The sequence below is a fragment of the Lissotriton helveticus genome, chromosome 8 (assembly GCF_964261635.1).
Source record: "Lissotriton helveticus chromosome 8, aLisHel1.1, whole genome shotgun sequence".
Classification (NCBI taxonomy): domain Eukaryota; kingdom Metazoa; phylum Chordata; class Amphibia; order Caudata; family Salamandridae; genus Lissotriton; species Lissotriton helveticus.
Window position 1 is genome coordinate 352,291,300 of NC_136069.1, and position 25,231 is coordinate 352,316,530.

Sequence of the window (25,231 nt, forward strand, 5' to 3'; positions counted from 1 at the left end):
ACATTTCAAAGAATCCCCACAGTGGTGTAGCAAGACCTTTGGCCGCCCATGGCGGTCCCTGATTTGGCCACCCGGCGACGGATGAAGGTAGGACCTCGGGGGTGGAAGAGGCCTGTCTGGCGATCCCAGCTTTGCCGCCCCCGACGACCACGGGTAAGGGGGGGTGCTGGCGTTCCCTGATCTGCCGCCCCCGAAACTCGTTTATTCCCCCCCCTTGCTATGCCACTGAATCACCAGGGTTCGTAAAGTGTGCCTTGTTCGCAAGCGCAGGTGTGACCTGAAAGGACTTTGGTCAAGCAGGTCTGTGGATATTTAAGCGGATTTCTTATAGCAGGTGGGTTGTGTTTTTGTTACAGCAATGTTCCTCTGGTTAATAATGAATTCTCTGTTGAGCAGATTGGCCATGCGTGAAGGTTCCTGTGAGCAGTGGTTAACGGGGTCAGGTGAAGCTGCTGCGTCATCTCACGGTCTGAGGGTCTATGTGTGAGCACAGGCACTACCTTAAGGTTTCACATCAGTACTATCTAGAAGTAAAGCCCACGTTGTTTACTAAATATTTTTCCTGTAGTAAAACAGACTGACCTAGCCCAACAGGTCTCTCACAGACAGGGTTAATGGATATTGTTAAACACAGTGACCACGCTCAGAATAAAGAAAATGGCAAACGTGCCTGAGTCTCATAATACATAAGCCATTAGCAGGAAAAAATGAACAAAAAATCGCGACAGTGGTCAAGATTTCTCTTTGTTGGTTTTCTTTCACTGTTGGGCTAATCCTTCGTTCTTCGTTCTGTGGCAGAATTATGGCTGATGAGGAAAAAACTTACCGTGATCTTCGTCAGCGCGAGAGCTGCCAGAATTAATTACCGCCTTTCAACACAAATAGCTGTTAGTGTGCACAACTGTGCTCCCGCTGGAGGCCTCCGATCTCACTTTCTGTATTGCAGAGCCCACATACATAGTCACAGGCGCTACACTGCGATTTTGGAGTGAAAGGCCAACAGGCGCACTTATTTTCAATTCATCGTCATTCACTTGGCCCTGTCGATCTTCATGATCCTCTGAGGAGCACAGCTAGGCATCAGCAGTCTCTGTAAAGCTTTGTCGCTCAGGTAGGCTATCAGTTTTACATGGGTGCCAATTCAATAAGCAGGATAACATAAAATAATGTTAGCTACTTCCAGGACGTTGTTTCTGCACTTTTTCATGTAGCACAGGAGCATTACTTTTGTGCAGTGCATATTTTGACCTGAGTGGCACCACTTGTTTACACGATTGCGAGCTCTAGAGCGGTGGTTGAAGGCACTACAAGTTTCTCACAGGGTCTGTCAGTGGGTCAAGGAGGAAGAGAATACATGGCCATCCAGTCATTGGCCTCTCTGCAGAGCGCAAAGGACAGTGGTCACGTGTTTCAATTGTAAATGAGATTCCATGCAAATCGGTGCGATGGGGGTACCCCATTTTCAAAGCTATGACATAACGAAAATATAGCGGTTGCTCGCAACTTAGAATTCATCCCTAACTTTTACACGCCCATCCCCACCCACACTTTTAAATGTGACCAGCAACCACTGCTTGTGTATTTATGTGGTAAGTACCTTGTCCATGCCCCAGTGGGAGAGTGTTGTCTGGAGCTCTGCACCAAGCACCAGACTAATGTGTCAACCTCATCTGGATTTCTGAAGAAAGGCTAAAGAAGCGGGAAGCCCCAAAATAATATACGGTGGGTAGCGTTGGAGTTGCGTGCCCAAATATGTGTCTATTTCCAAAAGGAATATGTCCCAGTATTGCACCAGTTTCTGACAAACTCGCAGTGGATCGAGACGTGTTCCAGGTGCACCACAACCCCTCCAGCAGTCCTCGTTGTGAGTGGGATTGCCCCTGTGGAGCCTGACGGGAGGTGAGATACCAGTAAGTCACTATCTTGGTGGCGGTTTTCAAGCTCGCTGTGTTACAAGCCGCTACAGCATGATCCATAAAGCACCAGTTGTTTTGTTATCTGCTTGGCTCCCTCCACCAAGAAGTGGAGCTAGGCTGCTTGGTAGTAATGCAAGAGGCTAGGGACTCACAGGCCCCCCTCCGACATGCGGTGATAAATCGGATTGTGGTACATGCAAGGGCGTTTGCCCTCCCATTCAAAGCGGCTGAGATACGCTTCGTTTGATTTAAGCATGCCTGCTGGTGGGGTCACTGGAAGGGCCTGTAATAAGAATAGTGGCCTGGATAGAATTGTCATTTTTAATGCTACTATTCTTCCTAACCAGGAGAGGCAGTATTGCCTCCATTGGGTTAGATCAGTTTTGACTTGGCATTGTAAAGTATAATTTTATGTTATTTTCTGAATATGATGTTAGTTTAGTTTATTTATTAAGGAGTTTTATATAGCGCTAGCCTGACCCGAGGGTATCGGAGCACTTCACAACGGTTTTTGAGCAAGAATCATACAATAAACAGTATTCTACATATAGATTCGGTAGTCCAAGTGTGCTAAGCAACATTGAGGTAGTGTGTGAGTCCTGAGAAAATCTCAGAGTGCACATTGTCTTGAGGTTGATACAATAAGGGAGGATTCTACATATAGGTTCAGAAGACCAAGTGTGTTGAGCAGCATTGAGGTAGTCATGACATAACCTCACAGAGTGCACGTTGTCTTGGGGTTGAACAAATTAAGGGGGGAGAGGGGGTTGGGGGATGACAAACAGGGAACTGTTTGGGGGAAGCGGCCACATATTCTAGCTCTATAGCAGAAAGAATGTTGAATATATATTATTTGGTACTTTGTGACAACACCCACCAAATATTTTTGAATTTGAAATACTTATAGTCATTTAGCAAGAAACACAACCCATGTTTGATAAGATTTGCTCTGATAACATACATTAAAGATAGTAACTGAGCACACAAGCTTGATTATAGATGATACCCCCATATCACAGATGCGTGTCAATCTGGGATTACCAAGGGTAAGAGAGGTTGACCTAGTTTTCCATTTGGCACTCATCATACTACACTCAGTACCCATTGTCTAAGTGAAAGGATCAGAAATTAAACAGAGTTTTAAAAATCATGTATTTTTTTTACATTCCAGTCCCTCTACCTAGCCACTGGTCAGCAAACAAGTAGCTATTGTGGAGCTACACATTGGGTAAAGGGAGCAACCTTTGATGCCACTACAGCTATAGCTTCCATTTTAGTGAATAAATGCCATGGCAGCTCAGGGTTGACATTCAAACCTGCAACATACCCCTGAACACAAACGGGAGCAGATTATTAAATAGCAATACCATTCATGAAAATAATTTGCAACAATGCTCAAACAATGAGACTGTATTTACTGATAACAATGTTTTCTATTGAATTCTTGTGTGAAGCAAATTACATATGAAATAAGGCTTCTTGGGGTGGAAGCTTAGTAGCAGTTTGCCGAAGTAATCCCATAAAGAACTTTGGGGCATACTCAAGGATTTATCGCAGAGTTATCAGCACTTTATCGCAGCCAAAGTGGTGATAAATGTATCTCCCCATTCACAAGCTGGTGCTAACAGCCCATATCACCAGTTTACCTGCAATAGCAGCCGCAAAAAACATCGCCACAGAAGATCCCCGCAACTATCGCTAATAAGATGCAGAGTATGCGTTCCCGTGCAAAAAGCCGCGACAACACCACTCCGCAACATTCACAACGACCAGCCAGATCTGCGATAAGATCACAAAACAGGCGATAAGGCGCATAAGCAGAAGGAAATTAACACCTGGTTTGACCTGGTGTAAAGTTGGACAACAGCCTGCACCAGAAAATGGAGCCCAGCCCACAGCCACACATGAAGGGCAACAGATGCCATGGAGCCACTGATCATGCAGGTCGGACACCCAAGAGGGCCACAACACCCACCGCCAACACCCCCAGGACCCCACCCACCCCCCACCTGGATCCCCCACTGAGGCAGCGCAGACAAAGACAGCGACCTTCAGAAAATGCACCAACCTCACAGACCCAACACCAGGGAATGTCATTGCCCACTACAGGCTCAAAAGGACAACCATACTCCTCATCCTGAACATCATTGCCCACAGGCTGATGGTACTAACACAGCGGACAACCAACATCCCACCTCAGACAAAGCTGCTGGCCGTGCTGCACTTGTGGGCCGCTGGTACCCTCCAACCGCCAGAGTCGGAGGAGTCTTACAGCCAGCCCAATACAAGTTCCACACAGCGGTCATGGATGACATCATCAGCTTGGTACCCCACTATCTATACTTTCTCCACATTGCGCAGGAACAGCTGAAAACCAAGCAAGGCGTCTACGCCATAGCTGGCTTCCCACACGTGAGGGGGGAATTGACTGCACACATGTTCTACTTGTGCCCCCTGGCAACACTGCACACAATAACCGCAACAGAAAGCGCACGCATTCCATCAATGTGCAGGCAATAGTGGACCACCGGGGACTCTTCACCAATGTCGTTGCCAACTACCCAGGCAGTGTGCATGATTCCTACATCTTCAGACAGTCCATAATCAACCAGCGCTTCCAGGATGGCACCTACGGAACAGCACTGCTCGTTGGCAAGTACCAAATGAACACACCTCAACTACACAATCATGCAACTCCCACTACCGAGAATGCACATGTTACAAACTCACATACAGCATGCCAAACAACATGCCCACCCACCAGACACAACAGCACAACTGACTGTGGTAACCTGAGCCAGCCATGCACATAAGAAAGTTTAAGTCTCTGTGTCTGGCATATAAGGCATTCCATGGCTCAGGATCACAGTTCCTGAGAACTCATTTTAAATGGTATGTCCCCGCAAGAAGTTTAAGATCCACTCACGCAAAACTTCTTCAAGTACCCAAGTTCAAGCAGGCTTGGTGGGGAGGAAGACGCTTCCTGCTGAGGACAACCAAGTTATGGAACCTTCTACCTATCAATATAAAAAGTAGCCCATCGCTTCTGGCTTTCTGAAAGGTAGTCAAAACATGGTTGTACCCCTGTTAACTTAGAACAGCATCTGTGCTGTAACCTGAAGTGCATCTAACAGTAGCGCCAAGACATCCTCTGGCATTTGCACGCTTTACAAGCTTACAAATCAAATCTAATCTAATCATAAGCCATCAACGGCATGGCACCTCAGCCACACAACAGCAGTTTGTGGGAAGACGGGGCGACCAGGCAGGGCGAAGGAGGCAAGTGACCCATGAATGAGAATGTACACAATGCCAAGTGTGGCTTGGATGTGATGGCTACACTGCAGTATGCAGACTACACACATATTCAGGTTGACATACACTGCTGTTGTATGGAGTGTAGTGGACAGTGGATGCAACCATGTCACCCCAGCCAGTGGGGAAGATCGCGGAAATGTAGCATGTTACGTCCCCCCACCCCGTAAGCGTGAGCGGAGTGGGCTGGCCCGGCATACACCAGGCCAGCGTAGGGGTGTGAATAAAATCACGCAACTCTGGGCGAGGTCCTCTTCCGGATGCCCAACGTGTCTGCCAGGGCAGCGCCTCTCAACCCGCCACAAGGCCGATGCCCTCGCTGTGAGCGGTGTTGCCTGCAATCCTGTGCACCTGCTGCACCCCTGGCTGCTGGTCCCTGAACCCGCCTTGGCGGCCTCTGCGCACCAAGGCCTCACTGCTCACCTGCTGACACCGCGAAGAGGGCCCACCACGTGCCAGTGCAAGCTCCAAGCCCGAGGTCCGCAACCCTGGCAGCCTCCTCAGAACATCACGGCCTCCACGACACAGGCCCGCGGTACTCCTTTCTCGTTGACTTACTCTACCGGCATACACAGTGGACTAGTAGGGCACATATTTGGAACTGTGTCTTGATTACACTATGGCAGAGGACGATGTTTATGGCCGAATTGAAGTCACTATACTCCCTTCGATGTGGTGCCACCAAGTCGGTGTATAGCATTCCAACCACACGTGTCTGTGGGCCCACGTGAACTACTGCCCTCAGGCCACAGTGCGCTTGAGTAGGTCACACATTTGGAACAGAGTCTTGGTTTTTCAATGGCAGAGTACATATCATTGCACGCAAGGAGAGGTGTAAGAGGATGACGCATTTCAGCCAGGAGGAAAAAAGGATCATCGTTACGGAGGTGATCGAACACTACAGACAAATGCCCTTTTGTCACTAACTCTGTGCATCGCAAGCCAACGGCACGTGGCTGTGGGTCACTGCTGACCGCTGCTTCCGGCCTACACTGCGGTCGAGTAGGTCACACATTTGGGACTGAGTCTTGATTTAGCAATGGCCGAGTTCATATCATTGTACCGGCATCATCACAGACTGCATCCCCCTCTCAGCCCCGGTGCCACTAAATCTGTTCCCTGACATTAATGGACACTCTCTGGTTGAACTTTGGTGGCGTCTGAGTCTATGGACTGTGTGTTGTCTTCATCCTCATGTAGCGGATAAAGAATTGGTGGTAAAAATGAGGCTGTAGCATTCCACTCCTCCATTTGCTGTTTCCGGACGGCTTCTGCCATCTGAATCATGCCCTGGAGGACAAATTCCACTGTCCCCCGCAACCCACTGACCTGTAATGTGAAACAGGAAAGAGTAAAAGCCATCTAGTGTCTGAAATTCACAATGAGAAACCAGCAAAACTGAGTTCAATCCCAGCTTCCTTGCTTTACTAAATGGTGTGATCCTAGGCAATAATTAATTTCACCATGCCTCTATAATGCTTCTACATGTATAATGAGAATCTACGCCACATGTAGGATGCACATGACAACTGTCTTGCCTCCTAGCGGCTAAGTTATGGGATTTTGGCATAGAGCAGTGCGACAAGACACCTTGCTGTGCTGCCCTATGCCAAAGTGAAAGGGCAGCAATGAATCATATTTTTGCAATATATTGTGCCTTCCTGTCCTTTCACCCTCCACTGCTGCCGTTTCTGAAGCCTAACGTCAACACAGGCACCCTTGCACCATGGTGCAAGAGTGCCTCCCTTGCATGCAGGATTGTTTTTGTACAGGAAGGGGCACCTTTGTGTACAAAACCAAGGCTAATAGGTGTTTTCCTTTTTCTACGTGTGCTGCAAAATGCAGCACACATCAAAAGAGGAAACAATGAGGAGAAATTAACATATTTCTCCTCGTTCCGCGTCACCTTGTGAAGAGTACGGATTTGGCGCTTCCCCAGGTTTACATGACTTTATAAATCTGGGGCAGGGTGAAATTCCTTTGGGGCGATGAAGCGATGTACCCTGCATCGCCTTAGTCATGATTTATGAGGCCACTTAAAGCCATGCAAGGTGGCTTTGCGTGGCATCTAAATCAAAATGAGAGCTACTCATGCGAAGTATGTACGGTAGGGTGTCCGAGTGTGTTAAATCACACACATATTATATAGAGACAATGACTCATAAATTGTAAAGTCAATGTATATGTATAGGAAATGTTATTTAAGACATTGAGGGCTACAAGGTGTAAGAGTCAGATACCATCCATACTGGTAGGCAGTGGCGTAGCTTGGGCGGGGCTACAGGGGTGGTTGCCCAGGGCACAACAAATCTTAGGGGTGCAAAATTTTAAAAGAAAAAACATTTGTGATGGAAGGGACTCGAGTCATGTCAGTGCTGTTGTCTGCAAGTGCAGGTTATGTTGTCTTGCCCGCCTTTACCCGCAGAAAGGCTGCACAGAGCTGTGCCCTCCTCCATGTCTCAGGGCCTCGGGCAGGTGAGAGCTGCTCACGCTGTTTCCCAGTGGCATGAGAGCAGCGCCGCCTAATGGCACTACATTGGAACGTCTCTTGTGGTACCACAGTGCCGTACAAGGAATTTGTTTCTGCTTTTTGGTAGGCAGAAGGAGCATTTCAAGCCAGAGTTCCGCGCTTGCTGCCGGACGTCAAGTGTCGGTGTGGGATGGCAGGTTGAGTCACCCGGGGGTGTGGCATTCATTCATTCTTTCATCCACCATTCAGTCTTTCACCATTTATTCAGTCCTTCCATCTGTATGCCCATCCATATCCAAACCTATCCTACCATCCATCATTTCACTCATCTGTCCCTCCATCCACCGTTTCACTCATTCATCCATCCATCCACTCATCAATCCAACCAATTACCCCCTCACCCATCCAGCCATCCTTTCACTTACTCATCCAGCCATCCATCCATTCATCCAGTCACTCATCCGTCCATGCGTCCATCCATTCACCATTTCACTCATCCATCCATCCTTTCCTCCAGCTCTTCACCTACCCTTTCACTCATCTATGCATTCTTTCATTCATCCATCCTTACAGCCATCTTTTCAATCATCCATAGACCCATTCGCCCATCCAGCCCATCAATCATCCATCCAAACTTTCACTCATTCATTCATCCTGCCTTTCTCTCTCCATTCTCCTTTCACTTATCCATCCATCCTTTCTCTCATCCATCCACCCTTTCACTCATCCATCCATCCTTTTGCCCATCTACGCATCCTTTTGCCCATCTACGCTCCCTTTCACTCAATCAATCCCTACATCCACCCTCTAACTCATCCATCCATCCATCCATCCATCCACTTTTCAAATCATCAATCCATCATTTCACTCATCCATTCCCCCATTCACTCGCCCATCATCCACCCTTTCAATCATCCATCCACCCTTTCACCCATCCATCCACCCGTTAACCCATCCATCCACCCTTTAACCCATCCATCCACCCTTTAACCCATCCATCCACCCTTTGACCCATCCATCCACCCTTTTATCCACCCATCCACCCTTTGACCCATCCATCCACCCTTTTATCCACCCATCATCCTTTTTACCCATACATCCATTTATTAACCCTTTCTCTCATGCATCCTTCCACCCACCCGTCTCTCATTATCCATCCATTAACCCTTTCACTCATCCATTCATACCTTCATTAATCCATCCATCCATTCACTCTTTCATTTATCAATTCATCCTTTCACTCATCCATCCACCCTTAGGCCCATCCAACCACCCTTTTACCCATCCGTTTACCCTTTTGCCTGTCCATCCACCCTTTCACCCATAAATCCACTATTCCACCCATACATCCACCATTCAACCTATTCATCTATTTATTTACTCTTTCTCTCATGCATCCTTCCACCCTCTCATGCATCCTTCAACCCACTCATCCATCCATCCTTTCTCTCATTATCCACACATTAACCCTTTCACTCATCCATTCACCCCTTCACTAATCCATCCAGCAATTCCTCCATTCCTTCACTTACTTACTCACCAACCTTTTCACATTAATTATGAGCTGACCCTTTGTCTGCAGAGTTGAAGACAGAAGAGGACCATCAAGAACTTCACCCTTGCTGTTGTTCCCAAAGCAATGCTGGGGAGGTGGAGGGTTCACTATACCCCTGAACATAGGCAATTTGAAACCTTGGAAGTCATGAGTCATGCATGGCACAGTGCCAGGATGTGAGGCGACTGTGACATGGTGTTGTTTCCCGGGCTTTAAGTGGATTGAAAAAACTTGGGGATCTTTCCAAATGGCGTGTCCGATTTAATTTAGGGTGTGGCTTAAAACACGATAGCTAAAAATCTGTGCTTAGCATAGTGTGCTGCCCGACTGGCATTCTGCTACTTCTGTTATTGGAAATGCAAAAAGAACAATTGATGGAGAGAATGCAGAACAATGTCAAAAATTCCTTCCAATACAGAGATGTGGACCTAAATCCTTTGTTTTATTTGCTCATCATGCCATTCCAGTTTGAACCAAGCCATATACAAATCAGTCTTGACCCTGTGCCTCATGGGAACAGTCCAGCCCGCACTGCCAGGCCAGGTCCTCCCTGGACTGGAAACAAGCATCCTAGGACCGGTTTCGGGGTCTAACCCCTCATAAGCCACGTTAGCTTGACTCCAGTGGCAGGGAGAGCACGGGACCTATGACAGATGAAAAAAGAACAATTGATGGACAGAATGCAGAACAATGTCATACATTCACCCCAGTACAGAGATCTGGGCCTAAATCCATTGTTATTTTTGCTCACCATGCCATTCCAGTTTGAACCCAGTCATATGCAGATCAGTCTAGACTCTGTGCCTCATGGGAACAGTCCAGTCCGAACTGCCATGCCAGGTCCTCCCTGGACTGGACACAAGCATCCCAGGACAGGCTTTGGGGTTCAACCCCTCATCAGCTAGGTTAGCTTTACTCCAGTGGCATGGAGAGCACGGGACCCACTCGGGGTGACAAATGCAAAAAAGAAAAATTGATGGACAGAATGCAGAACAATCTCATACATCCACCCCAGTACAGAGATCTGGGCCATAATCCATTGTATTTTTGTTCACCATGCCATTCCAGTTTTAACCCAGCCATATGCAAATCAGTCTTGACCCTGTGCCTCATGGGAACAGTCCAACCCGAACTGCCAGGCCAGGTCCTCCCTGGACTGGAAACAAGCATTTTAGGACAGGTTTCGGGGTTTCACCCCTCATCAGCCAGGTTAGCTTGACTCCAGTGGCATGAAGAGCACGGGACCCACGTCTGGGTGTACCGGTCCCACTCGGGGTGACAAATGCAAAAAGAACAATTGATGGACAGAATGCAGAACAATGTCATACATTCACCCCAGTACAGAGATCTGGGCCTCAATCTATTGTATTTTTGTTCACCATGCCATTCCAGTTTGAACCCTGCCATATGCAAATCAGTCTTGACCCTGTGCCTCATGGGAACAGTCCAGCCCGAACTGACAGGCTAGGTGCTCCCTGGACTGAAAACAAGCATCCTAGGACCAGTTTCGGGGTTTCACCCCTCATCAGCCAGGTTAGCTTGACTCCAGGGGCATGAAGAGCACGGGACCCACGTCTGGGTGTACCTGTCCCACTCGGGGTGACAAATTCAAAAAGAACAATTGATGGACAGAATGCAGAACCATGTCCGTTATTGCATCCAGAAATGTAATACATCACACCTTCAACAAGCCAGGACCATGGGCTTTATCAATGGTTGTTAGTTGTATAAAATAAATAAAAAAGCAGCAACTATGGCTTAGTTGTATAGAATACTGAAAATGCAAAAGATAAATGTGAAGTGCACCGCTCAATCAAGATTCCACATAGAATTTGTCCATTCTTTGCATAGGATATCCAAAGTAAGAAAACAAGTTACTTACCTGTAACTTTGGTTCCCCAGTATTGGTAACTTTCATAGATTCCCATGCTTTGTATCATTCCCCGTCGTCGGACTGGGAGTCTCGGTAATAAAAAATATCATAGTAGTAGGTACAAAAGAGAAAGAAAGGCCTAGGCCTCATTCCCTTTTGTAACATATCAGCCTCTTTTTGTAAAAGAGACCAAACTCTAGGCGTCAGCCAATCAGAAGAGCCTCACCCTTAGAACCTTCCTGAAGGAACCTCAGAGCCTCAGATTTTCGTAGCCGTAGTGTGCTAGACACCATAGTTGCTGAAGGCTGAGCTTTCCCCGGGGAGGTGGGTGGGCGCATGGGAATCTATGAAAGTTACCAATACTGGGGAACCAAAGTTACAGGTAAGTAACTTGTTTTCTTGCCCCAGTATTGGAACTTTCATAGATTCCCATGCTTTGTATCAGAATAGCAAGCAGTAAGCATCATAAACACATTTTGTAAAGCAGTATATCATAACATTAGCCAGAAAATTACAAAATGTGTCACCCATGGAAGGTGGGATAGAAAGGAAAGCTCACCCATCACTTGAAGAGGTTTCTCAGGACAGCCTGGCCCACAGCCGCATCATCCTGCTGCAATGACTAAGCAATAATGCTTAGTGAACGTGTGCACGCTGCTCCAGGTAGCAGCTCTGCAGATGTCTTTGATATGTACCCCCGCAAAGAGGGCCGTAGAAGAAGCCACTGATCTCGTCGAGTGAGCACGGATCTTGCCCACTAGAGGTTTTCCTGCTAACTTGTGGCAATGCAGAATGGCACTTGAGATCCATCTCGAGATCCCCTGTTTAGACAGAGGGAGACCTTTGTTTGGACCGCCGAAAGCAATGAACAATTGAGAGGATTTTCTAAAGTCTTTGGTGCGGTCCATGTAGAACTTCAGACAGCGTTGCAAATCCAGAGTATGCAATGTCTTTTCTGCTGGAGTGACTGGGTTTGGAAAAAATGTCTTTAGAATGACCGGCTCATTTAGGTGAAAGTCAGTGGGAACCTTGGGAATGAACCTTGGGTTCGTCCTTAAGATGGTAGTGTTCTTTTTGAACTGCAAAAACGGTTCTTGGATAGTTAAGGCTTGCATCTCCCCTACTCGCCTCGCTGATGTGAGGGCCAAGAGTAAAGCTAACTTCCATGATAAGAATTTTAGGTCTGAGCGGTGAATTGGCTCAAAAGGTCCCTTCATTAGTTGAGCCAGGACTAAGTTCAGATGCCATGCTGGAGGAGGAGATCGCACTGGCGGATAGACCCTGAACAGGCCTTTGAGGAATTGTTTGACAATTCTTGCCGACCACAACGAAGGACCAGAATCAGACCTTCTGAATCTCGAAATCGCCGCTAAATGAACCTTGATAGTAGAATGGGACAGATTAGACTTAGCTAGCGAGAGTAGGTAAGGTAGGAGCTGATGAGGTTGTGACGTGAAAGGATTAATCTTTTCCTTCTTGCACCAGATACAGAACCTTTTCCACTTTAGTCTGTATGTTTTGTTTGTGGACGGAGCCCTTGCCTGAGAGAGGATGTCTTAAACCTCCTTGGAAAGAGGAACATTCATGTATTCTCGCTGGTCAGGAGCCATGCAGTCAGGTGCAACGATCTCGGGTCTGGATGCCAAACTTGTCCTTCGGACATTGTAAGGAGATCCGGAACGTCCTGCAGCGTTATCGGAGGTACTAGCGATAGCAGATGGAGCTCGGTGTACCAAAATTGTCTTGGCCATGCCGGGGCGATAAGGATGAGCTTGCATGGTTCCGTCCTCAACTTCCTGAGGAGACGAGGAAGCAGGGGAATCGGTGGAAATGCATAGAGAAATCTCCCCGTCCAGGCTATCGACAGGGCATTGCCCAATGAGCCTTGGTGATGGAACCTGCTGGCGTAGGCTAGGCACTTTTTGTTGGCCGGCGTGGCAAAAAGGTCCACCTCTGGTGTGCCCCATGTTTGAAAGAGTAGATCTATCACTTGTTGTTTCAGCTCCCACTCGTGACTGACTGAGGCGAGCCTGCTCAGCCTGTCTGCGCCCTCGTTGAGCACTCCTGGTAAGTGCTCTGCCTTTAGAGAAATCCCGTGAAGAATAGTCCATTCCAGAATCTGTTGAGCCTCCCGCGACAAGGGGAGTGACCTTGCCCCTCCTTCCTTGTTCACATAATGCATAGCCGTGGTGTTGTCCGTCCTGACTAGCACCTGTGAACCCTGGAGACGCGGAAGAAAGGCTTGAAGGGCTAGCCTGATCGCTCTCAGCTCCAACAGGTTGATGTGTAACTTTTGGTCGCTTGGAGACCAATGGCCGCTGACTTGCAGGTCCTGCATCACTGCTCCCCATCCCTCCAATGACGCATCCGTCGTCAGTATGTGAGGTGATGGAACGCTTGCGAAGGATAGACCTTGGCATAAGTTCTGTGGATTCGACCACCAAAGCACTGCGTCCTTCATTTCTCGAGTGACCGTTACTTTGTCGTCGAACGATCCCTGCACTTGCTGCCACTGGAGGTCCAGTTGCTCCTGAAGGGGGCGCATCCGTAGCCTGCAGTGCGGGATCAGGGGTATACAAGATGACATCACCCCCAACAGCGACTTGTAATTGCGTACAGAAAGACACTTTTTTCTTTGAAGGCTTCCTGCTAATCTTTGCAGTTTCTGTACCCTTTAACGAGTAGGAAATGCCTTTGAGAGCCGCGAATCCAACAGCGCTCCCAAGAACCGCGCTGTCCGTGACGGCTGCAGCGTGGATTTCTCCATGTTCAAGGTGAGACCCAGATTTTGGAACAGAGTGGTGCAAGCCTGCACCGCGTCCTGCGCTAATGCTCTGGTCGGGGCCTTTAGTAACCAATCGTCCAGGTAAGGGAAGACCTGGAAGTGGTGTTTGCGCAGAAATGCTGCTACAGGTGCCAGCACCTTCGTAAAAATCCTTGGAGCAGAGCGAAGGCCGAACGGCAAGACTCTGAACTGAAAATGGCTCTTGGCTACTGTGAAGCGTAGGAACCTTCTGTGCGCTGGGTGAATCGGGATATGGAAGTACGCATCCTCCAGATCGAGCGTGGCCATATAATCCCCCGGGTTGACCATTTTCAAAACGTCCTGTAGGGATACCATCCTGAAGGATAAGGAGATGAGATAGGCATTTAGCTCCCTGAGGTCCAGGATGGGACGCCACTTCTCCTGCGTTTTCCTCACCAGGAAGAACCTGGAATAGAAACCGTGGCCCTGTTGATTGGAGGGGACCGGCTCTATCGCTCCTTTGCGGAGCATTTGTTGTACTTCTCGCCGCAGGAGATGCAGATGTTTGGAAGGGATGGCTGATGGGGGTCTGGGTGGAGGGACCTCCGTAAATTCCAAAGTATGTCCCCGTCTGATGATATTGAGCACCCAACGGTCCGATGTAATTTGGGACCAGTTTAGAAGGAATTTTGACACCCTGCCTCCAACTGATGATCTCTCGGAGGAGGGAGCAGTAGGCAGAGCCAGCAGGCCGCTATTGGCGTTTGGACGAGTCTCGTCCACGGGCAGTTTGCTTGCCCTTGTTGTAAGGCCGTGAATAACCAGAGGACTGGCCCTGTCTTTGTTGGTATGACTGGCGATTCGGCTGGTACCCAGAGCTGTTGGAAGAATAGCGCTGTTGTTGGTATGCGCCTCTATAGGTGCCACCTCTGCCTCTTGTGCCCCTAAAAGGAGTTTTGCGGTACTGGAGTGTTCCCTGCGATCTAGCTGTTTCCGTGTCCTTCTTGATGTCTTGCAGCGTTTCGTCGATCAATTTGCCGAAGAGTGCCTCGCCATCAAAAGGTAGATCAAGAACCTTGGTTTGGATCTCTGGCCGAAACCAAGTCGCTTTTAGCCACCCTTGGCGTCTTAGTACTGCTGCTCCTGCCAAAGCCCTAAAGGACGTTGTGGCAATGTCCATGGCACAATCTATTATCTCCATGGAGACCGCTTCACCTTCTTGCAAGGTTTTCTTGGCTTCCGGCCCGCTTTCCGGTGGAAGCTGATCCAAGTAGGGAGCTATATCGCACCATAACTGGCGATCATATCGCCCCAATATTGCCAAAGCATTGGCGGCGCGAACCATAAGGCTAGCAATGGATGAAAATCTCTTGCCTGTGTTATCCATCCGTCGTCCATCCTTGTCAGGAGGTGCTGTCAAGGGAGCAGAGGGGTTCCGTGACTTCCTTTGCGCCGCTTGGGAGATGACAGAGTCCGGTTTGGGATGACCTGTCAGGGCAGCCGGTGCATCATCCGGCGCTTTATACTTTTTATCAAGGCGCGGTAGCACAGGGACCACCGTCGCTGGGTTTTTCATGGATTTCAAACCCTCCTTCCATAGATGTTCCACAATCGGAATGGACCTCGTAGTCTTGCGGAGAGTGTCTTTAAAATCATACAGGAAACAGTCTGTGGTTTCCGCAGGCAATACCAACTTAAATCGGCCGGCTGCACGTTCCATCAGTTGGTGAAAACTGCCAATGTCAACAGGAGGAGAGTCACCGAGGTCCTGGTGGGGCGACGCTGGATCCGGGATGATGTAGTCATTGTATTCATCCCCTTCCTGATCCGTGTCCTGATTATCACCGGACGACGCATCCGTATCATTATCATGATCCTCATCCGGATCATCCGCTGTTCCAGACGCAGTCTGGGGTACTGGCCGCTGTGGTCGAGGAGGAGTTTGCACTGGGTGTGCCTGAGGGACACTTGAAGAGTTGTCCTTCACTGGTGTTGACGGAGTAGACCTCCTCGGTGCTGGACGCTCGGCCTTGGACTTATAGTCTTGCAACATCTTGTGCAGGTCATGCAGGAAGGACGTCGGTACTGAAACCCTGCCTTGTGATTCACAGTCCATTAAGTGGTCTGTTTGTGTGTAGTCATCTCCACCTTGTTCATATGCCCCCTCTGAGTCCATCTCTTGACTTTTAATGAGAAGCTGAGATGGGCTATTTGCATACTCAAAGCTATCCTGACCGTCTCCCTCAGAGTAGTCCTGGTCTAGCAACGTCGTTGGGGGTAATGAGGTCACCCTCCTTGGGGATGTCATTTCTGGCGTGATCTTTGTGAGAGAGATTGTTACCCTCCTCTCTGCAGCCAGTATCGTTGGTTGGGCCGTCGACGCTGGTGAAATCCTCGTCGACGAGATAGGAATAGTAGATGTCGTCGTCGACGCCACCGACGACGAGCCCGCCGTCGATGTAGAAATTGTTGTCGTCGTCGAAGCACTCGTCGACGACATGACCGTCGTCGAGATAGTCGTCGTCGGTACTGCCTTCGTCGACACTGTCGTCGACGACGATGGTTTCTTCGTCGACGATGTCTTCGCCGTCGTCGACGATGTCGTCGGCATAGTTCCCGTCGACGCCGCCGTCGTCGAGGTCTTCTTAACTGACGACGAAGCCTTCGTCGTCGACGTTCCCGTCGACGAGCCCGTCGACGGGACCAATTGGATCTTGGTTTTCAGTTTTGTCGTCGACGAAGTCTTCGTCGTAGAGGACTTGGAACTCCTCTCTGAAGAGTGTGAAGAGGGTCTTTTGAAGGCTGGGTCTGTCTTCTCACCCTTAGGAGGCGAAACCAGTTCTGCCTTGCCCGACCCACTGCGGTGGGGGGAACCTCCTGAACCCCGGCCATCAGATTCCCTGGGGGTCTTCTTTGAAGCCTTAGAGGGGCGCCCCACAGAGGATGATGGGGAACCTCTACCCCTTTTGACTGACCTTTTAGAGGAAGCACAAGACACCGAATCCTCCTCATCACTGGAAACTCCATGTTTCCTTTCCTTCTGCCTCTGCAACCATGTAAGAAGCCTTCCAGCACGATCTCTCAAGGTCTTGGTGGAGAGAGTGCGACAAATCTTACATTCCTCTGCCCTGTGATCTGGATACAGGCAGTAGATGCAATCCTTGTGTTTGTCTTCCACAAACAGCCTTTTCTTCCCACAGGTGGAACAGGGCTTGAAAAGGGCTTTTTTCTTCTCAACCTCAGACATCCTGAAGAAGAAGAGTGTCCTGAAGAAAAACTGAAGAAAATCCTGAAGAAATATCTGTAGAAATGGGTTTAAAAGAGTAGAAATAGAGCAGAGCTCAATGGAGACTCCCTAGCACAACGTGCGGTAGAAAATCTGAGGCTCTGAGGTTCCTTCAGGAAGGTTCTAAGGGTGAGGCTCTTCTGATTGGCTGACGCCTAGAGTTTGGTCTCTTTTACAAAAAGAGGCTGATATGTTACAAAAGGGAATGAGGCCTAGGCCTTTCTTTCTCTTTTGTACCTACTACTATGATATTTTTTATTACCGAGACTCCCAGTCCGACGACGGGGAATGATACAAAGCATGGGAATCTATGAAAGTTCCAATACTGGGGCAATCTTTATTTTTCTTTTTTCATAGGAAATGGTACAGAACAGACTGGCTGTTCTGTAGCATTTCCTATGAAAAAAGAAAAATTCATTTCACATTTATCTTTGAACTTCTTTGATCCTTAAAAATCGCACCTTGGAAACAGCAGGTGCAGTGGATGTGCATGCAACGCTGTCTTCTACGATACTTATTTGAACTTAATTATTTTGGTGGAGATGAGGAGAGAGGTGCTGAGGACTGCTTTTTAAGGCACTACGGTTTTGCCTTGTGAAGAGCAAAGTTATACCTAACGTAACTTAGCTCCACTGGTTATTAGCATAGAACACTGACCTCTCTGGCTCGTTGCAGTCACTCACTGGCCCAGAGTTAAAACAGGTTAGCAGGGAACTTGTGTGGCAGAAGGTAATGCATTGTAGAGAAAAGTGGTACAAATGGCAGCGCCTGTTAACTTTCATGCATGAAACTACTTTGCGCTGAAAGGTGACAAGTGGTGTAGTAAAATCATTTTAGGCTGAGAAGCACCAGCCCACTATTATCTGTGCAAAAGGTGCATTGCAAAGTGGGAACAGCACAAACACCCTCAGGTTTTCAAACAAACATAGATCTTCTAAAATACAGTGTCCTGACTTTTCATGGAAACATAAGGGCAAACTAAAATGAGATGCGAACAAGGGATGACTGGAATTTCACGTACACATCAACTAACACACACAAGGCCCACAAACAGACACTGACGTACAGAGACACACAGACTGCCATGCACACGTTCACGCATTGAGAACATTAAAATTAATGTTACATTTATACTGTTGGGTTCATTCTTGAAATTCTTTCTATGTGTGTGTCCTCCCACACTGCAAGCTTGCAGTATGATGCCTCGGTGCCTGCAAATGCAGCACTCACATTAAAAGTATTGCTAGCATTAAAACTGTTATTTTATGACAAAACTGCTTCCTGTGGGAAATCTCCTGCCTTCCCTGCGCACCAGTCCAGCACTGCAGTGCTACCACACTTATTTGACATTACAAAGTTATCCGGACTGAGAGTCAATGCACTAGTCATTTATAACCTGTTAGAACTGGGGATCTCTAGTTGGCATGGATTCCGGTGCGTAGGTTCCGTAGGAAGTTTGTTCTCGCAAAGGCACGATGCGACGATCTCGTAGAGGCTGCGACGATCTCCGGGGCGACGATGCGCGGTCCAGCGGTGATCCTCTCTCTCGCAGCTCCTCGATGCGATGGTTCTGCGACGATGCTCGCAGCGACGTGATGCGGTCCGCAAGCAAGCGGTGCGGCGATCTCACCCAGCGACGACAGGCTCTGCGACACTCGCAGTGATGTTCGACTTTCCCGCACCGGTCTGGTGCGTCCCGCAAACGAAGGATGCGACGGCACTGGCAGCGGCGTCAGGTGCTGCGATGATCTCGGCCTTCGTAGCGGCGGGAAACTTCTCGCACTGTCGGGGATGCGCTCCGCAAGCAAGCAATGCGACACTTTTCAATTGCAAAAGTCTCTCAAGCTTAGTTTCGAGCTTCCCAGCACAGGTACAACTTTCAGAGGCCCCACAACTGGATCAAGCACTCTAGGAAGGACAGAACTCTCTCAGCAGAGTTCAGGGAAGCTGGGGGTGAAGTCCTTTTGTTCCTGGGACTTCAGAACAGGGAGCCATCTCTTCTCAGGCCTTTGGAGATTCCTTCAAGACAGAGGACACAGCACACTAGCAAAGTCCTTCCCCTCTCCCTTGGCAGCAAAGCAACAGCAGGTCAGTCCAGCAGAGCAACAGCAGGACAGTCTTCCTTCTTCAGAGTCAGCTTTCTCCTTCGCAGAGGTTCCTTCTTGATTCCAGGATGATCTAATTTTCTGTTGTCAGGGGTCTTGTACTTATACCCCTAAAGTCTTTGTTCTCTCTGTGCATGTGGGCCCTGAGCCCGGTCTGAACCAGTTCTGGGTGTTTCCTGAGTACTTTGTTTTGCTGGCTTCTTCTTTCCTTTCAGAGTGAGGGGCAGGGTCGTCAGCTGCCCAGCAGGAGGTGGAGCCAGCATTGTGGAGGGCAGGCACAGCCCTATTCAGGCCCAGGTGCTAACTCCTCCCACCACTCCAGTCGCAAATGCAGTCATTCAGCCTAGGGCTGACTCAGCCAGCCTCATGGGGCATCCCCAGCCCCTGTCACTCTCAAACCAGACAGTCAATACACAAACAGGCCCAGGCACACAGAAGGGTCAGACAAGAGAACAGCAACTTTCTAAAAGTGCTGTTCTCAAACACAGGATTTAAAAACAACCTTTCCTAAAAGATGTGTTATTAAATTCTGAGTTCAGGGATACTAGATACTTATGTCCTATCTTGTTCCTATGGGAAGAAATGCTGTTAACCACTGTAGCCAGCATCCCCCCATGTTAATCTATGGAGCAAGATAGCCTTACAATAGTGAAAAACGAAAATGGCTGCCATTCACTACCAGAGCATGTCACCTGCACTAGTACATGCTCTACCTTTTACATACACTGCACCCTGCCCAGGGGGGTACCTTGGGCCTTCCATAGGGGTGACTGATGCGCACAAAAAGGGAAGGGTTAGGCCTGGTCAGTGGGGACACGGACCAGGAGGACATGGCAGTTCTAAACTGCACACAGGCACTGCAGTGTCAGGCCTGAGACATCATTTTAGGGCTACTCCTGTGGGTGGCACAATCAGTGCTGCAGGCCCACTAGTAACATTTGTTATCACCAGCCCTGGCACACCCAGTGCACTTTACTAGGGACTTCATGGTGATACAAATATGCCAAACATGTATATCCAATCAGAATAACAATTTACACAGAGAGCATATGCACTTTAGCACTGATCAGCAGTGGTAAAGTGCAGCAGAGTCCTATTGCCAACAGCCAAGGGTCAGGAAAAATAAGGGAGGAAGAAGCAAAAAGTTTGAGGATGACCCTGCATGAAGGGCCAGTTCCAACATAACCCAACCCTCGTTAGAGGCTTTCTGTTCTCGTGAGACCTAGCTGGGCGAAATAATCTTCATAATGAGAATTCATTGGCCAGGACATTTCCTGGACACTGCTAAGTTCAAAGCACTATGCTCTCAGTGTAGTGAGAACACCACCAGCCTGTTTAAACACATCCCGAAACCCATGTAATGAAAAATGCACTAGGGTGAAGGTACTTGAAATGTTTTACATTGAAATTTAAAAAATGGAAAAAAGTTTACGATGGAAAAGTTTGTTATCAGTAAAACTGTTTCTTTTGAAGGTGCCATCGCCTAGCTAATCCACTACTTTCACTTTCCACAAGCCATTTTAGGGTTTTTGCATCTGTAACATAGACCAGGTGGCAATCAGCGCTGGAACTCACTGAATGTGGCCAGAGGCTGGAAATACAGAGAGTCACTCCGAACGTGTGGTGGGACCGGTCACCCATTTCTAAAAATAAAAAAAGTAGTCCAGAAAATGGCAGCTGTATATGTTTATAGTAGTTAGCTAGTGCACTCTGGGCGGACTAAATACTGGAAGTGGCATGACACGTGCATGCCCTTGACAAATGGGGAGAACGCAAAATTGAGCGATGATGGTGCCAGCAAATGGGAAGCCATGGGCTGGCTGAAGCCCACAATAGTACATACAGTATCATCTTGGTTTGAGACAGCACGTGCGTGCCATATAGAGCCGAGACCCAAAAAACAAGTTAATAACTTACAACAATGGTTTTGCAGCTTGAAACTCCTTGTGAGTCACATTTTATGCGCCACTCAACCATGTCTGTGGAACACTCAACAAAAATAACTATTAATGGGAATCAACCACAGACAGAACCAGCACACCTCGCTGTGACATTGACAACAAGTCCATGATGCCCCAGCAAGTTACTACCACCTCAGATATCTCATTCTGTGTATACTGGATTTATCTTCCCTGTATTTTTTATTCTTTAATACTGCAACCCTAACATCCCTCCTTCACCATCTCATATGAATCTTGAAGAATTTCAAGCTCAAAATTATTGTTGCAGTAAGTAAGTCGTTTTTGCAGCCTGACCCCTTTCTAGATGTACATGCTATACAGATTACACAGTGATATTTCCTCCTGTGCAGGAGGTAATTAATGAAGGTATACCACATCGTAAACATAAACAGAAATAGGAATGCTTCTAAAACATGCAAAAATAACTGCTCGCTACACTTTCAAGAAAACATGTAGATTTGAACATTGTGACACAAACTCTTCTGACCACAGAAAATATGAGTAGCTACAGATCTTCAGGGAGGACATAGAACAATTAAACAGAGGATGAGAATACTTCAAAGTACACATACACAAAGAAGGTTAATAAGGTGAGAAGACTCAAGGAACTTTGTCAACAGCAACAAATTAGCATGACAGGCAGATTAACTAATGCCTATTTCATGTTTTTTTGTTGTTTGTTCTCTCTGTACTTGCTTTTTCCACTGTGCGCACATTCACTGGAAGGGCTTGGAGTATCATCAACATTTTTCTTTATTTTATTTTTTCTTTATCCAATAGGTATGGACTGTAAAGCCTTTTTATAACACCAATTCTGCACTTCAAATGTTGTTTGCAGGACTGACAATTGAAAATACGAATTTGGTATCGAGGGAGTCTGAAGCATCTGAAGGTCACAGATTGTTTCATAACAAAATAATGACCAAGGTACTATTTTACTTCTTTTGGCAAAATGTCATTCATATTAAATGAAAACAGAAGTGGAAATTTAGAACAAACAAGTTTTACATGTTGGATGGTGGTATTTGCTTCTGCAGGGAATTCTGCAATGAAATAATTTGACCAATAGTCTAATGGTCAAAAAAAAGTTGGTATTAATCCAATATTGATATTTATGAACACATGACAAAGGTGCAGAGACTGTGCTGGTATATGTCATGTTTTTAAACAATTAGAGATTTTATTCAAACTTGAAGGAGAGGTGAAAGCGGGTGGATCGCCAAATGGTGTAAACAAATATTTATTTTTAAATGTGAGTCCGGCAATTATGCCTTTTCACCGCTTCAGCTGATCATACATCAGTTACTTTAACTTCTCATTGTGTAGGTTGTATCAGAGTTTTGGCAACAGCTTGTTAGATAGGTTGCTAGATATTCCAAAACAAACACATCTAAATTCAGTAAGCCTTTTTTCTTAATTTTATTTTTTATGTAGTTGAAAGGTCGGTGGAGTGATAAAAGCAGAGGGTGCCAGCCATGCACCTGTGCCTTAAAAACAGGAAAAATAGTTTCACTGGCAAGCTAGAAGTCTCAGTGAAACACAATGGCCTTTCAAGACAGAAGCAAAATAATCTGACACCAAGACATGATGTCAGATGTTACAGAGAGGCTGGCAACATGTGTGAGTGACTAATAGTAGAATCATTAAAATTATTAGTGAATTATTAGTGATGTGTGGCTATGTAATCTCACAAGAAACCAGGAGGTAAAGATGGCAATCATAAATGAAAATACTGTCAGAGTAATTACAAGATAAAATCTAGATTAAATTGAACCCAACTTCAATGTAGAACATAGGAATGCTAATGGTAGAAGATCATTATCCAGGGTTAATGTATGTATTTCTTTATTTTGAAAGTTTTATAGAGCGCGAACAAGATCCTCGCGGATATCAGAGCGCTTTACACACATAGGGGTTATACATACAACAAGAATCATTTAACATAACAGTTTGTGCAAAGATGAGCAGAACGGTGTAAGCCAATGAGAACCCATAGAGTCAAGGCAAAGGCAACAGAAGTGCCTAGGTGGTTTGGCTGACCATTGTCATAAAAGGAATAATAATGAATCTCGAGATTTCCTTAGCCTATATTCATGTGAATTTTGCCAAGAGAATCGATTTCAATTCTTTTTTAAAGGATGCCGTGGGTGAGATAGGTCTGGTTTCTGGAGGGAGAGCATTCCAGATCCTGGGCGCCATCCCTGAGAAGGACCGTTTATATGTTGTTTTCTTGTTGAATCTTTGTGGTTACAGTAGTAGATTTTCTGCGCTTCTTGTGGCTCTAGAGCCACCCGAGATTGTCAATTTCTGAGCGAGGTAACTGGGCGAATTGTGATGTATGGCCTTATGCGACAAGCACGCGATTTCAGGTGTATTCTAGCTTCGTATGGCAGCCAGTTCAAGGATTTCAAGTCCGGAGAGATGTGTGAGCGTCTTTTAGAGCCAGTGATGAGTCTCGCTGCAGCATTAATAAAGGCTCTTAGGGGTGCGGTTGTCGATTTGGGGAGGTCATAGAGGGCGACACTTCCATAACCTACTCGAGGGATAACTAGAGCTTGGACTGCGTTCCGGAGGTCATTGGCTGGCAGAAAGGGTTTCAGCTTCCTCAATGTATCGATCTGGAAAGTTGCTCCCTTAGTAGCATCACTTAACATGGCAGAAGTGTCCCATGTCTACAAGCAAGCTGTGACCACAGTGTGAAATGTGTTTGTACAGTTTGGGATCACCCCTCAGTGTGATTAGCAGGTGTTTATCGTTCCTGACTCAGTGGTACTCATTTTATCTTCCCCAGGGGGATGAACATTTGGCGGGTACAGTCCTTTATCAAAACAAAAGTCTGGCCTGGTAGAAAGCAGAGGCAACACAGTAAAGGGACGGCAGATAAACTCTTATATTAGCTGACCATGCACTAGCAACATTTCTTAAGTAGATTAACAACCCCAATTGCTCTAACTTTTAACAATGCAAGACCTATTGCATTTCTGCAAATGCAATAGGTCTCGCATCCGCAAGAGCTTGAGCCATTGGCATTACAAACGACAATGCCCCCCACCTATGTGTCTTAAAAACCAGCAAGCAGTGCACAAACACGCACTCTTACTTGTAGTCTGTATTCTCATCTATTTGTATTCAAAAAACAAACAATTTAAACAAAATAAACAAATGGGCACACAAACATTAAGGCGCATAAAGGTGTATAAGAAGGTTTTCTGACAATCAAAGCAAAAAAGTGCAGTTAATCAATTACTTACCTGTGTTCAGCTGGCACAGGAGGAGGCCACACAGCTGGATCTCGAAAAGGTTCATCTTGATAGGATACAGGGAAATCTGCTGGTTTGTCGATCTTAAAACTCTCCAAAGTGTTGACAATGCTTTTCACTTGTTCATATTCGTCTACTAACTGTTGTCGTACCTTTAAAGTAAACACACAATTAGGGCACATGCAAAGGTGAAAAAAAACAATGGTTCACCTAGCATGACACACTATACAATTCTTCTAAACTAAGGAAAACATTTAAACATTAGAATCAAAACTAATAAAACAGTGTGAGATGTCACAATAATTGAAAGCAAATAAAGACATAATAGCTGCACTTGACACCTGAAACCTGTTGATTTATAAATCAGTTAGAAGTCGCTGCTCTCGAAAAAAACTCAGACTCAGCTTAAGTGGATTCTCGTTACAGAATAAAGGATCACAATATGGGCTTGACTTTAACTAAAGTCTCTCCCACCTAAGGCCTCCCCAGTCACCGTCAGTGATCTCTCCCACACACCCCACTGTCTTCGTATCACTCTCCCTCTGTGTCCCTCCCTCTTGCCCCTTTCTCAGCCAAACGTGAGCACTGCAATACTACTAAAATTGCATTGACCAAGCCAGCAGTGGCAGCAGCCATCAGGAATAATATTTTGTGTACCTACAAGAAGGCTGCCATGTTATATTTAAATGCAATGTGGCGACCAATCTTGGAACAACTCTATATTATTTTGTAAACTAATTGTTA

General features: G+C 46.9%; 1 protein-coding gene across 1 annotated transcript in view; it reads right to left on the reverse strand.

Moving 5' to 3' along the window:
* The window catches only part of KATNAL1 (katanin catalytic subunit A1 like 1), a 314,538-nt gene that overhangs the window by 217,529 nt on the left and 71,778 nt on the right, over nucleotides 1-25,231 (reverse strand). The window contains exon 3 of the mRNA XM_078657135.1: nucleotides 24,479-24,639. Within this exon, the coding sequence (XP_078513261.1) occupies nucleotides 24,479-24,639 (161 nt within the window). The remainder of the gene's footprint in view (nucleotides 1-24,478; nucleotides 24,640-25,231) is intronic.